The sequence below is a fragment of the Peromyscus leucopus genome, chromosome 14, assembly GCF_004664715.2.
Source record: "Peromyscus leucopus breed LL Stock chromosome 14, UCI_PerLeu_2.1, whole genome shotgun sequence".
Lineage (NCBI taxonomy): Eukaryota > Metazoa > Chordata > Mammalia > Rodentia > Cricetidae > Peromyscus > Peromyscus leucopus.
The window spans coordinates 53,394,979-53,405,918 of record NC_051075.1 but is presented as its reverse complement, the minus strand read 5'-3'; the positions used below and the strand labels follow the sequence as shown (position 1 = coordinate 53,405,918).

The following is a 10,940-nucleotide window of genomic DNA, read 5'->3' as shown; positions in this document are numbered from 1 at the left end:
CTAGATGTAAGATGAGCACATAAATTTAAGAATGCTCCCTCCAAAAGGCAGAAAAGAGAAGCAGGAAGACGAGTCCTTGCTCAAGCTGTTACATGCAGCTTTCGGCCCCCAGGGCAGGTAGGTAGAAAATCTTAGCAATGCAATATGAACACACATATCTGTAAAATATCCCGAACTAGCGTTTCCCTCTGTGTGATAAGGGAACAGACAGGTGTGTCTCCCTCCAGGACCTACCCATCTTGACAAACTGGTCTTCCACGAACGCCTTCTGGAAACCATACATAACTCTTAGGACAAAAAGCGCAACAAGGTGGTCGCATTCAACTTAAATGCTTTTATTGACAATGTCTTAGAACAATAAGCAAACAATGCTTAAAATTTTCATTCATATTCACTTTCCACATGTCGAAAGACCTCAGGGTAGAAAAAAATAAAATAAAAATATAAATATCTGAGAATCCATCTTAATAAATAAATTGAAAACACAATAAAACGTTTTCATGGAAAACTGTTAATGTCAGAACATTCAGATCACCTCAACAATGCATGATCAGTAACATCACGATGAACATTGACGTTGACGAGGAACTACAGTACATGGATATAGCTATTTCATTCTATCTACTGGAAAATAAAGTTCTATTCTTTTTCTTAGTTTAATATTGGTCATTTCTAATTGGAATACGCTATTGCCAGGAACACAGTAGGTATTGTTAAAATCAGCTGCACTAGATACAATCCGAAAATGTCCAGCACCAGGTTAATTCCAATAATGAACCCAACAGATTAGTTAATGCTATGAGAAGACTAAGGAGAAAGAGAACAGAGACACAGACCCAGGCCTGGCTCACATGCTACTAACTACCAGCTCTCAGGTGTCACTAGGAACAATACACTCCATGCGGTTTGTTTTTTGTTTTTTGTTTTTTTTGCTACATCTCCGGAAGAGGTGAGGACTTGAGTCCAGATGTGGATGCTTTCAAGTCCATGAGGCCCACAGCCTGGTGTGTTTCACGCACAGATAAGGTCCTCCCTAGGTCTACAGGAACCCTTGAGGGAAGACGTGTTTCTCCTCTCTGAAATGCACCAGCTCAGGCAGCGGCCCTTGTGGGTGCCGGCTGCCTCCCCTTCCCTGACGGCTCACAGGGCCAGCAGTGTGGGCGAGCTGAGGGAGTCAGAGGAGGGTTCGTTGCTGCTGCTGCCCTTTCGGTGGGCAGCTGCACAGCTGGGGAACGAGTCAGCCTCGGGGTAGGTGAAGACAAAGGAAGACGTGTAAGTAGTGCAGCTGGGGGTACAGGTGACCACCGGGGTGCACAGGGGCTCCAGCTCCGTGACCAGGGGCCCCATCCCCAGGGAGCTGCTGTGCAAGGGCTCCCAGTCTGCTGCATAGAAGGAACCGGACAGGTCCATGTCTGGCACAGATCGGGCGGTCTCGGAGCCACTGGGCCTGGAGGAAGCTGGGAATAAGAAGTCATCAAAAGGCTCGGCCTTCAGCTCCATATTGCTGACGCTCTTGACTGGCTCCAACGACGGCTTGGGCGGCTCAGGGTCATTGAGAAGAGGCAGTGAGAAGGCCTCCTCAGACTCTGGGGTGGCAGCCTCAGGCAGACCCCCAGTCAAATCCAGGGAAGCCACAGACATCTCTTCTGGGAAGCCCAGGTCATCAGGGATCTTGCAGGCAGGTCGGTGGGCTGCCAGAATGAACTCCAGTTTTTCCTTCTCCTTCAGCAGATTGGCAATCTCAGTCTGCAGGGCAGACTTCTCGTCTTCAAGTTGGTCTGTCTCCTGCACAGGGAGAGAGGAAGGAAAGCGTAAGACACAATCTTGCTCAAGGAGGACCCTGAGCCTTGGTCCCAGCCTCCCCCTTGGAAGTTGCAAGAGTAGCCAGCAGGCTCTACCTACCGCTTGGAGAGTATCAGTCAGTTCCCTCCTCCGATTCCTGCATTTAGCAGCAGCCATCTTATTCCTCTCCCTTCGGATTCTCCGTTTCTCTTCCTCTTCAGGAGATAACTAGAATAACAATTAAAAGAAGACCAACATTCAGTAAGATCGTCTGGCGGCGTCACCTCCGTGCAGCCACCCCCCAGTGAAACTGGCCCGTGCAGCACTCGCGCACCTCTGGGTGAAGCAGTTTTTCTAACCTGCAGTGGGCAGGCTGAGTGTGATTTGCATATAAAGTAAGATCTTTAGCAAAGGCACAAAGAAGCGCCCTGGCTAAAGAACGATGTGGGAAGCTGCCTGGGAAACTGTCTAGAGTACTTCTTGGGGCCAACCTTCAGAATCTGACAAGGAAGGGAAAGGGCTTGGAGCCGTGGCTCCAGGTCCGGAAGTGCAGTCAGATGCATCAGGTTTTACCCTCTCTATGGTGTCCTGACACACACACACCCCGTGACCCCCCCCCCCCCCCCGCCCCAAACCCCAGGTCCAGAGTCGCTGCTCACCTGCTCAACTTTGCCTCTTCTGCCAATGCTCTGCGCTCTGCCGCCTGACATGGTCTTCACCAATCCCGCCCTCGGGGAGTAAGCCCCAGTCGACGGGGTGGGGACTCCGTAAGGATGGGGAGCTCTAGTCTGCGATGGAGCCACGGAGGAGACCAGGGTGGGTTGCACCAGCCACTGCAGGTCTGGGCTGGTGGAGATGGCTGTCACCGTGGGGATAAAGTTGGCACTGGAAACGGACAGATCTGCGCAGAAGTCCTGAAACAAAACAAAAAGAGGAAAGTGGAGAGGTGAGCGAGCAGGTTCCAGAGACAGGTGGAGCTAAAGTAGCCTTAGTGTCGCATGCAGCAGGGAGAGGGAAGGGGAAGCATTCGGGTCACAGACTGCTTGTGTCTTCCTGTATGTATCTCATCCGAGACAAAAAGCTCTCCCAGCTTCCTCCCATGAATTCTGCAGCGCAGCTTTTCTCTTCCATCCTACTGCTGCGTTCCCGTTATCCCTTCAGCATCACTCGCTTGAAAGGGGGTTTGTTATAAATATCCCTGACGTCTGCGCTGACGCAGGCGCCGCTCCGGAGTCTCCAGAATGAACTCGCTTTTTATCAATGAAACTGCCTTACACACCCGCCCGCAGCACCCTCCTCCCTCCTCCCCGCTCCAGGCTGCCCCAGGAGGGGGTATTGCCACTGTTTGCCGCCTCCCAGGCTCTAGTTAGCGAGTCTTAGCTCGAGACTCCTTGGCCCCGGCTGATCTCAGAGACAAGTCACCAAGGGAAGAGCGCAGGCCACTCAAAATAAACCTGCCGCGCGGGAAGGGGGCACTAAGTCGTACTATGACAAGCGTGCATGCGCTCAGACAAGTCCTGGATCTCCAGGCTAGGGCTGCTCTGACCTCCCCAGTTTCTCTCCTGAGCCAAAAAGGGAGAGCCCCCTCCAAATGACATCCCTGAGTGTCCCACCCAGATGTCCCCTCCTCTGCGACCCTCAGCGCGGGCCCGGCGGCTGCACGAAGACCAACTCACCTGTGCGTTGACAGGGGAGCCCATGCTGGAGAAGGAGTCGGCTGGGGAATGGTAGTAGGAAAGGTTGTCCCCGGCCGGGGAGGCGCTGCTGCAGCGTGAGGATGACGCCTCGTAGTCGGCGTTGAAACCGGAGAACATCATGGTCGAGGTTTAGGGAAATCCCGGCGAGGGGTCCAGGGGGTGACACTGGTGCGAGCTGCCGAGCAAGAGCTGGGTGGGAGCGCGGTCACTGCTCGTTCGCGGCGCCGCCGGCTCTATCCAGTCTTCTCAGTTGCTAGCTGCAGTCGCGGTTGGAGTAGTAGGCGCCTCAGCCGGTGCCTTTATAGAAGCTTGTGAATGAACATACGTCACTGGGCGGAACTGTGGCGAAGGCGGGGAGACGCGCGCCCCAAGGCCCTCTGCGCCCGCCCTGTCGTCAACTCCGCGCCCCAGGTCGCCGGCCCCCGTCTCGGCATGGAATTTTCACCTAGGAGTGTTCACAAGAGGGGTCTTAGGGGGTCTCCCGGGCTCTCCGCTTGTAGGATTTCGGGGATAGTCCCCCCAGGACTACGGGGACCGGCCGTGGAAACCTGCTGACGCAGATGTCCTAATATGGACATCCTGTGTAAAGGAGGGAGGGAGGGAGGGAGGGAGGGATTGACGGGAACTGCTCGCCGGCTGCAGCCAACTCTGAGGGTGCAGCGCGGGGGGAGCCGGGGCCGCGGCCGGGGGAGGGGAGGCGGGAAAGGCAGAGAAGGCGAGCGAACATTCTCACCTGATTTAATGTGGACGCTGTTCCCAGGGTCAGGGCATGCGACGGGGGGTTGGGGGGGTCGCCTCCTTTCCATTGTCCAGAAATCTGGGACATTTCTGAATTTGGTATTAGGAGAAACAGGTACGCAGTCCTGAAGACTTGAAGCCTCTGATCCCAAAGGAAAGTCTGCCCACCGCAAATCAGTGGGGGGGTGGGAATCAATTTCTCAGCGCCTGGCCTCGATTAACACTAGGACTGAGGTTGGAAGCAAGTAAAGGATTCTAAACAAGTGTACAATAGCCTACTTCACCTATGATACTGAGTCCATTCATTCATTCATTCATTCATTCATTCATTCGTGTTTTTAAAGAAAGCACACACCCCCATCCCCCGGCCCTTAGCCACTCCGAGCTATCAGGGTGACTGTCAGTCCCCGGAGACACTGGCGGGTAAACATTATGCAAAACCTCCCTGCAAGGATGCCTGAAGGGGTCGTTTGCTTGGTTTTGAGCTGGGGCTAGAGGGCGGTGGGAGGGGGGCGGTTGTCAGTGGGCGGAAGGGGGGGCTGCTCCGAATTACAAAGTGAGGTGAGCTCTGGGAGAGAAAGCAAGTCGGTGCTGGGAAGGTGGGGGGGCTGAATCCAAGCATGAAACCTCGCTTCCAGGGAGCCGGCAGCGGGTGATTTTCCAGTTCGGACTTGGCAGGGGGAGGGGGACCCGAGGGGACCGGGAGCACCGTGCCCAGCTGTGCGTAGGGGAGAGTTTGGCTTCTGGGACCTGAGCACCGCTCTTGAGTCTTGGAAGATGGAACTTTGGGGGAGGCCAGGTGCTTCAGTGTAGAACACACCCCTACATGCCCTCAGCCTCCCGTCCTTCTGCAAAGGACAAGCCGGGTTAGACAGACTGGGCCCGGCCCCAGAGCGCCGGTCACCCCTGGGGTACGAAACCGCAGGTCCTCGCAGAACTCAGGTGCCACTGAGTTCCATTCTAGGGGTCCCGGGGGTCGAGCCCACCGGCGGGCGTTCCAAGAACGGCTAGCGAGGGTTAGGGCAGCGGACGGACCTTTAGGGGCGCAAGGGGCGCAGGACCGCAAACCTGCTTCGGGCCGCCGCACCCGGGAGCTAGGCGATCTTGCTATAGATAGTAACAGCGGAGCGGCTGTTTACAGCAACACAGCGCCGCCGGGGCCGTCTCCAGGCGACGCGGCGCGGCCGGGTGCACGGTCCGCCCATCGAGGCCACCCGCCCTCCCTGCTCCCCAAGGGCCGCGCGGCCTCTCTGGCCGGGCTGCGGCCGCTCCCGCCGCCTGACATCACCCTCGGGTCCGGGGGCTGATCCCGGCTGGCTCCTGGCTGTGCGCTAGACTCCATTCTTAGAGATCCAAACCCGGCGGGAGCGGGGAGGGCAGGGAGGCGGGGATTCGTGGAAATAGGCCACTTGCTATTTTTGCCTTCCCTGTCACAGGCAGAGGTGAAAACAGGATTTCATCATTGTATGTCATTGGTTTATGTTGGTGGGAATTTAGGCACCTATTTTTTTTTTTTTTTTCTCACTCGAAAGAGGGGGGGAGGGGGGAAAGAGAACAACGCGATACCCAAGCACGGGCTTCTTGGAGCTGCTCGATCCTGAAGTGGTTTCGTCGCTTTCAGCTCTCGGAATTCTAACGTCTGCCATGTGCTCCCACTGCCTTTTACTATGAAAGAGAGAGACAGAAGGACACACACACACAGAGATTATTCAGACATCTTTCCTCTTATTAGTTTCGACAAAGTAGGTCAAGCTTTGAATTCCTGGGTCTGTCTGGCCTTGCCTTCCACTCATAACTGCATCTCGGGGGCTCTCCGAGAAAACCTAGAGGGATCTGATTTACTTCCTCTTCAGGATTGAAGCAGCTCCAGCCAACACCTCAAAGATATGTCAAGATTTTATATCCAGGATTTATCTCCTACATCACTTACTCCTCCTTTGGCAATTAAAAAAAAAAAAAAAAGAGGTCTTTGGGTTAGCCTTTCTCATCCGAATAGCTTAGCTCTTCCTGCTACACCTCCCCCCCCCCCCCCCCCCCACTCCCCGCCTGCATCATTATGGCCAGAGTGTTGGACACCTAAGACATCTGACCTCTGAAAAGGACAAGCTAGAGACTGGAGGGTTAAGAGCACTGGATGTTTATCCAGAGGACCAGGGTTCAATCCAACGCCCTCTTCTGGCCTCCCTGGGCACATGCAGACAAAATGCCTATACATAGTAAATAATTTTAAAGGGATATACCATCTATTAATATCTTCTCTCATTCTTTTAACAAAGACTACTGAGGGACTGGGGTAGAGGCTGAAGCTAACTGTAATAAATGGGGTGAACCAGGCCTGGCATGGTGGCACAAGCCTTTAATCCCCAGCACTCAGGAGGCAGAGGTAGGAAGATCTCTGAGTTCGAGGCCAGCCTGGTCTGCAGAGTGAATTCCAGGACAGCCAGGGCTACACAAAGAAACTTTGTATCAAAAAAAAAAACATCTGTGTGTGTGTGTGTGTGTGTGTGTGTGTGTGTGTGTGTGTGTGTTTATATATACACATATGCTGATATATGTATATTTATGCTGACATATATATATATATATATATATGCTGATAAATGGAGTGGACCTAGCCTTCCTTCATACAGAACCAAGGCTCCCCAGGGAAACAGGTAAGTCAATAGAATATTATGGGGCTGCAGTAAGCGGCTTGACTACATGCTGTGCTCAATCCTATCATCACAAAACCCAAAAGCAAGCAGAAAAGGAACCCGTGCTAAGGGTGTTGGCACAGGTGTTAACAGCAGCAGTCATCGTGGTAGCCAGAACATAGAAACAGCTGTGTCCATCAACAGAGAAATTGGCTTTTAAAACACAGTACTTTCACTCTTTTAAAAAGTAGAGGAAATCTGTCCTTTGCAACAGTATGGAGGAGCCTACAGGGCATCATGCCAGGTGAGGTAAACCAGACACCAAGAGACAAATACCACAAGATCTCACTTACATTTGAAATCTCAGAGTGTGAAACTCTTGGAAGTAGAAAGAAGAAAACAGGTTACCAGGAGCTGGTAGGAGAGGGAAAGTTGGCCGAGAAGTACAAAGATACAAATAGGTAGGAAGAATAGGTTGTGGTCTTCTATTAAATAGATATCTCTATCTCTCTCTCTCTCTCTCTCTCTCTCTCTCTCTCTCTCTCTCACACACACACACACACACACACACACACACACACACACACACACATTTTCGTGTTTTGAGACAGGGCCTCAAAGCTGGCTGAAATTCACTATGTAGCTGAGGATGACCTTGAACTCCTGACCTCCTGTCTCCACCTCCCAAGGGCCAGGATTACAGGTGTATGCCACTAAACCTGGCTCATAACATATATTTCAAAATATCTATAAAAACAAGAGAGGATTTTAGATGTTTTTATCCACAAAGGAATTATAAACATTTGAGATGATAGACATACTAGTTACTCTGGTTCAATCATTACAAAACGTATACATGTATTAAAATATCCTCCACAAATCTATACAATGGCCTGCTAATTAAAAATAAAGTTTTTTTAAATGAATCTCACATGTTGTAGCCTAAAAATAAGGACAGCACATTGTAGCCTAAAAATAAAGACAACTGGGTGCCTGCATGTGAACTTATCCTTGCCATTTGCGAAGGTCAGAACAACTTTGAGACAAGTGTGTGTGCTCCAGAGCCAGTAGTGTGCTGCCTCCCAGGAGGGCAGGGATTCCGGGCTCTGGACAAGTCTGAGCAGGAAGCACCAGAACCTTGGCAGTGAATGATTATCTGTGTGCTGCGTTCCTCTCACTGGAAATCCAAAGTCAAAGGGCTACAGAATCTCTGGTCTGGTTTTAACCCAAATTAAAAACAAATTCAAAGAGGGGATTGTAGCTCCTGCCTGTAATCCTAGCCCTCGGCATGCCCAGGAAGGAGGATGGCTGTGAGTCTGGGCTACACCAGGAGTTCCAGGCCACCCTTGGATACAAAATGAGACTGGCCTTGTCTTGTAAAAACAAAACCAAAACAAACAACCAAACCAAAAAGAGGAGCTGGGGAGCCACGATAGTGGCACATGCCTGCCAGACTTATAGTTTAGGTGGTGAATGTGGGAGGTTCAGAAGTTCAGACTCATCCTTGGCTACACAGGGAATTTGGGGCTATCTTATTTGGGGCTATCTTGAGCTAAAGGAAGAAATGAAAGAAAGGAAGGTAGAGAGGGAGGAGGGAAGGAGGAAGGAAGGAAAACTCGTTTGGGTTTTGTTTGTTTGTTTGTTTTGTTTTTCTCAGCAGATGTTTCTTATGCCATGCAGGCCTTTCTGGTTGTGCTTTGTTGCGTGGTGGGACAGCAGAGAAACCTGACCAGCGTCAAGACATTCGGTAACTTTTTGAAGTTGGGTGTGCATGGTTTGGCCTGTGTTATTGCAACATTAAGTGAAAGGCTGCTGTCTGCGCCGCCTACGTACGTAAGTGCTGCCGCACATGCCCTGTCCCCAGCATGCAGAAGTAGTTATTTATTTAGGGAAGTGTGGTCTAGTGGTGAACGGTTGTGGTCAGAGCACGAGACTAGTAGTCAGGAAGAAGTGCACACCAGAATCAACTCTTAGGGTGACTTAGGAAAGCTATTTCTTAGACTTCTTTGGCCATTTTTATGCATTACTTTTTTCCCCCTTGTTTTTTGAGACAAGGCTACACAGTAAGTTCAAGGCCAGATTGTATTACATGAGACTCTGTCTCAAAAAGCCAAAGGGGAAGGGGGAAGGACCAGACCGTCATTCTTGGGTAAAAATAGTTAAAAACAGAGAGAGAGAGAGAGAGAGAGAGAGAGAGAGAGAGAGAGAGAGAGAGAGAGAGAAGAGAGAGAGAGAGAGAGAGAATAAATAGCATGTGTGAGCTATCTTCAGTGACACAGACTATGTGTAACATGCCAACAGTTCATGGTGGGAGAAAGATCAGAGGGTCAGACTCACCCCCTTACGCTACCCCGTGAGAAGGGCTGCAGGGCCCATACATAGACACCACATTGTCCACAATGACAGGAACTCTTCAAAGCACGCTGAATGTGTTCGTTCTGAGTGTCTGGCTCTAACAAGAAGTGTCTCACAATCCCTGTGAGACTCACACGCATGTGAGCCCAGCACGGGGCCTTAGGGATCAAGGCCACTCGTGGGGTGCCTCTGCTCGTGAACAAAGCCCTTGTCCTTATTTAGAAGAGCACAGGCCCAGCTTTGCCACCAGCACCACCCCACGCAGCCGCCACCACGGAGACTAATTAGTGTGAGCGATTTAGCCTCTTTGGGAAGAATGCTGTTTTCATTCTGAACAAGCCTTGGCTTCCTGACAAGAGATGGCGCTGCAGTGGGAACCCCATCCTGCTGCTAATGTGAGCACTTAAGCAAGGCTGTGGAAGCCCAGAACACCATCCATCTGGAGCTGAGGAATCAGGACCTAGGGTGCTGAGGACCAATTCCTTCAGCCCGAGCCTGATACATCTTTCACCACCAGCAGCCGAATCACCCGCCCGTCTGTCTGCCATGCTGAGCCTTGCTTCGGAAACAGGAACACACTATCAGACAACAAGAGAGGTCTTCTTCGGGCTGTCAGCTGCTCAAGTGTCCTGAGCTGACCTTCTGTGGCTCTGGTCAGCTTAGCTGCTGGGATTCCAAAGGAACCTCACATAATACGTCACTAAAACTATAGGACAGCAACACACCCTGAGAAACCCTCAACGTCAGGGCTCCCATCCAAGGAGAAGATCTCACCATCAACCGAGGGCAGGGCCGAGGGTGGCTAGAAAGGGCTGGCACATGACGCGCTTCAAGGCGTTGAGACATCATATCCATCGTCTTACTTAACCGGATTTGAAAGAAGCATTGATTATTGTCCTGCCAAAGAAATCCACCTTTCCCAACTTGGAAAAATCCAAACTGGTGTAAGGAATGCAGAGCGAAGCTGCCTTCTGTCATGTGCATCAGAGTTTCAGCTTAGAGGTGGGAGCTTTTTTTCTGTCTCGGTGTTTGGTTCTGTCCTGTAAGAAAAGTTCCAGCTGCAGTTTACTGTCAGCTGGGGTCTGATCTTCCTTTACAGTCTTTTTACCTGCAGGGCTAGAGTTAGGGGATTGCTGGTGAAATTTTGAAAGTGACTCACTTAAGAATTTCACCTCCAAGGCAGGGGACCTCACTTGCCTAGCATGCCAAAGGTCGTGGGTTCAAGACCTAACACCAGAACAAATTTTTACTTTTTGACTCTGGGCTACCCTGGATTGTGAAGTCATCAGTTAAGACAAGGGCAGATGAAGACAGATCAGCCCCTGGCAGTTTCTACTTCCTCATTTCAGAGTTCTGAATTAAATCAGGACTCCAAACAGATCTGCTTTGTGACACCCACCCTGCTTAAAAGTCATTTTTTTTTTTTAAAATCAAACATACAAGCAAAATGGTGTCTCTCCATCTCCTTGGTCCAGCCCTTTGCCTAGCCTTCTGCCCTCAGCGGGGACCACTTGCCCTGACTCCCCTCCAGCCATGATGCTGCAATTTTCTCTTCCCTGGATGTGCCCAGTTGGGTCTGTGGCTGGACCATCATGCTCCTTGTTTTCTCTGGCCCCCAGACACTGACCTTTGACTCTTGCTTGTGGCAAATGTCACCTTCTGCAGAACACCTACCATGCCCCTCCCCCATGTGCAGGCTCCTGGCCGTCAGTCATCGCTCTTTGTCAGGTCCCTG

At 51.3% G+C, this 10,940-nt stretch overlaps 1 protein-coding gene across 1 annotated transcript; it reads right to left on the bottom strand.

Annotated features, from left to right (window-relative positions):
- Positions 1 to 319: 319 nt before the first annotated feature.
- On the bottom strand, positions 320 to 3,767 carry Fos (Fos proto-oncogene, AP-1 transcription factor subunit). Its single transcript, XM_028876483.2, has 4 exons — positions 3,459 to 3,767; positions 2,442 to 2,696; positions 1,903 to 2,010; positions 320 to 1,785 (listed from the first exon to the last, which is right to left on the bottom strand). The coding sequence occupies exons 1-4, from the start codon at positions 3,597 to 3,599 to the stop codon at positions 1,141 to 1,143; spliced, it is 1,149 nt and encodes a 382-aa protein (XP_028732316.1). The 5' UTR covers positions 3,600 to 3,767; the 3' UTR covers positions 320 to 1,140.
- Between the last annotated feature and the right edge of the window lie 7,173 nt (positions 3,768 to 10,940).

What these genes read in the sequence shown, in the direction of transcription:
- Fos (XM_028876483.2), bottom strand. Translation starts at nt 3,599, where the DNA reads ATGATGTTCTCCGGTTTCAACGCCGACTACGAGGCGTCATCCTCACGC. An exon ending in GAAGAGGCAAAGTTGAGCAG is followed by an intron (nt 2,011 to 2,441) that starts GTGAGCAGCGAC and finishes TTGTTATTCTAG; the next exon opens with TTATCTCCTGAAGAGGAAGA. An exon ending in TGACTGATACTCTCCAAGCG is followed by an intron (nt 1,786 to 1,902) that starts GTAGGTAGAGCC and finishes CTCCCTGTGCAG; the next exon opens with GAGACAGACCAACTTGAAGA.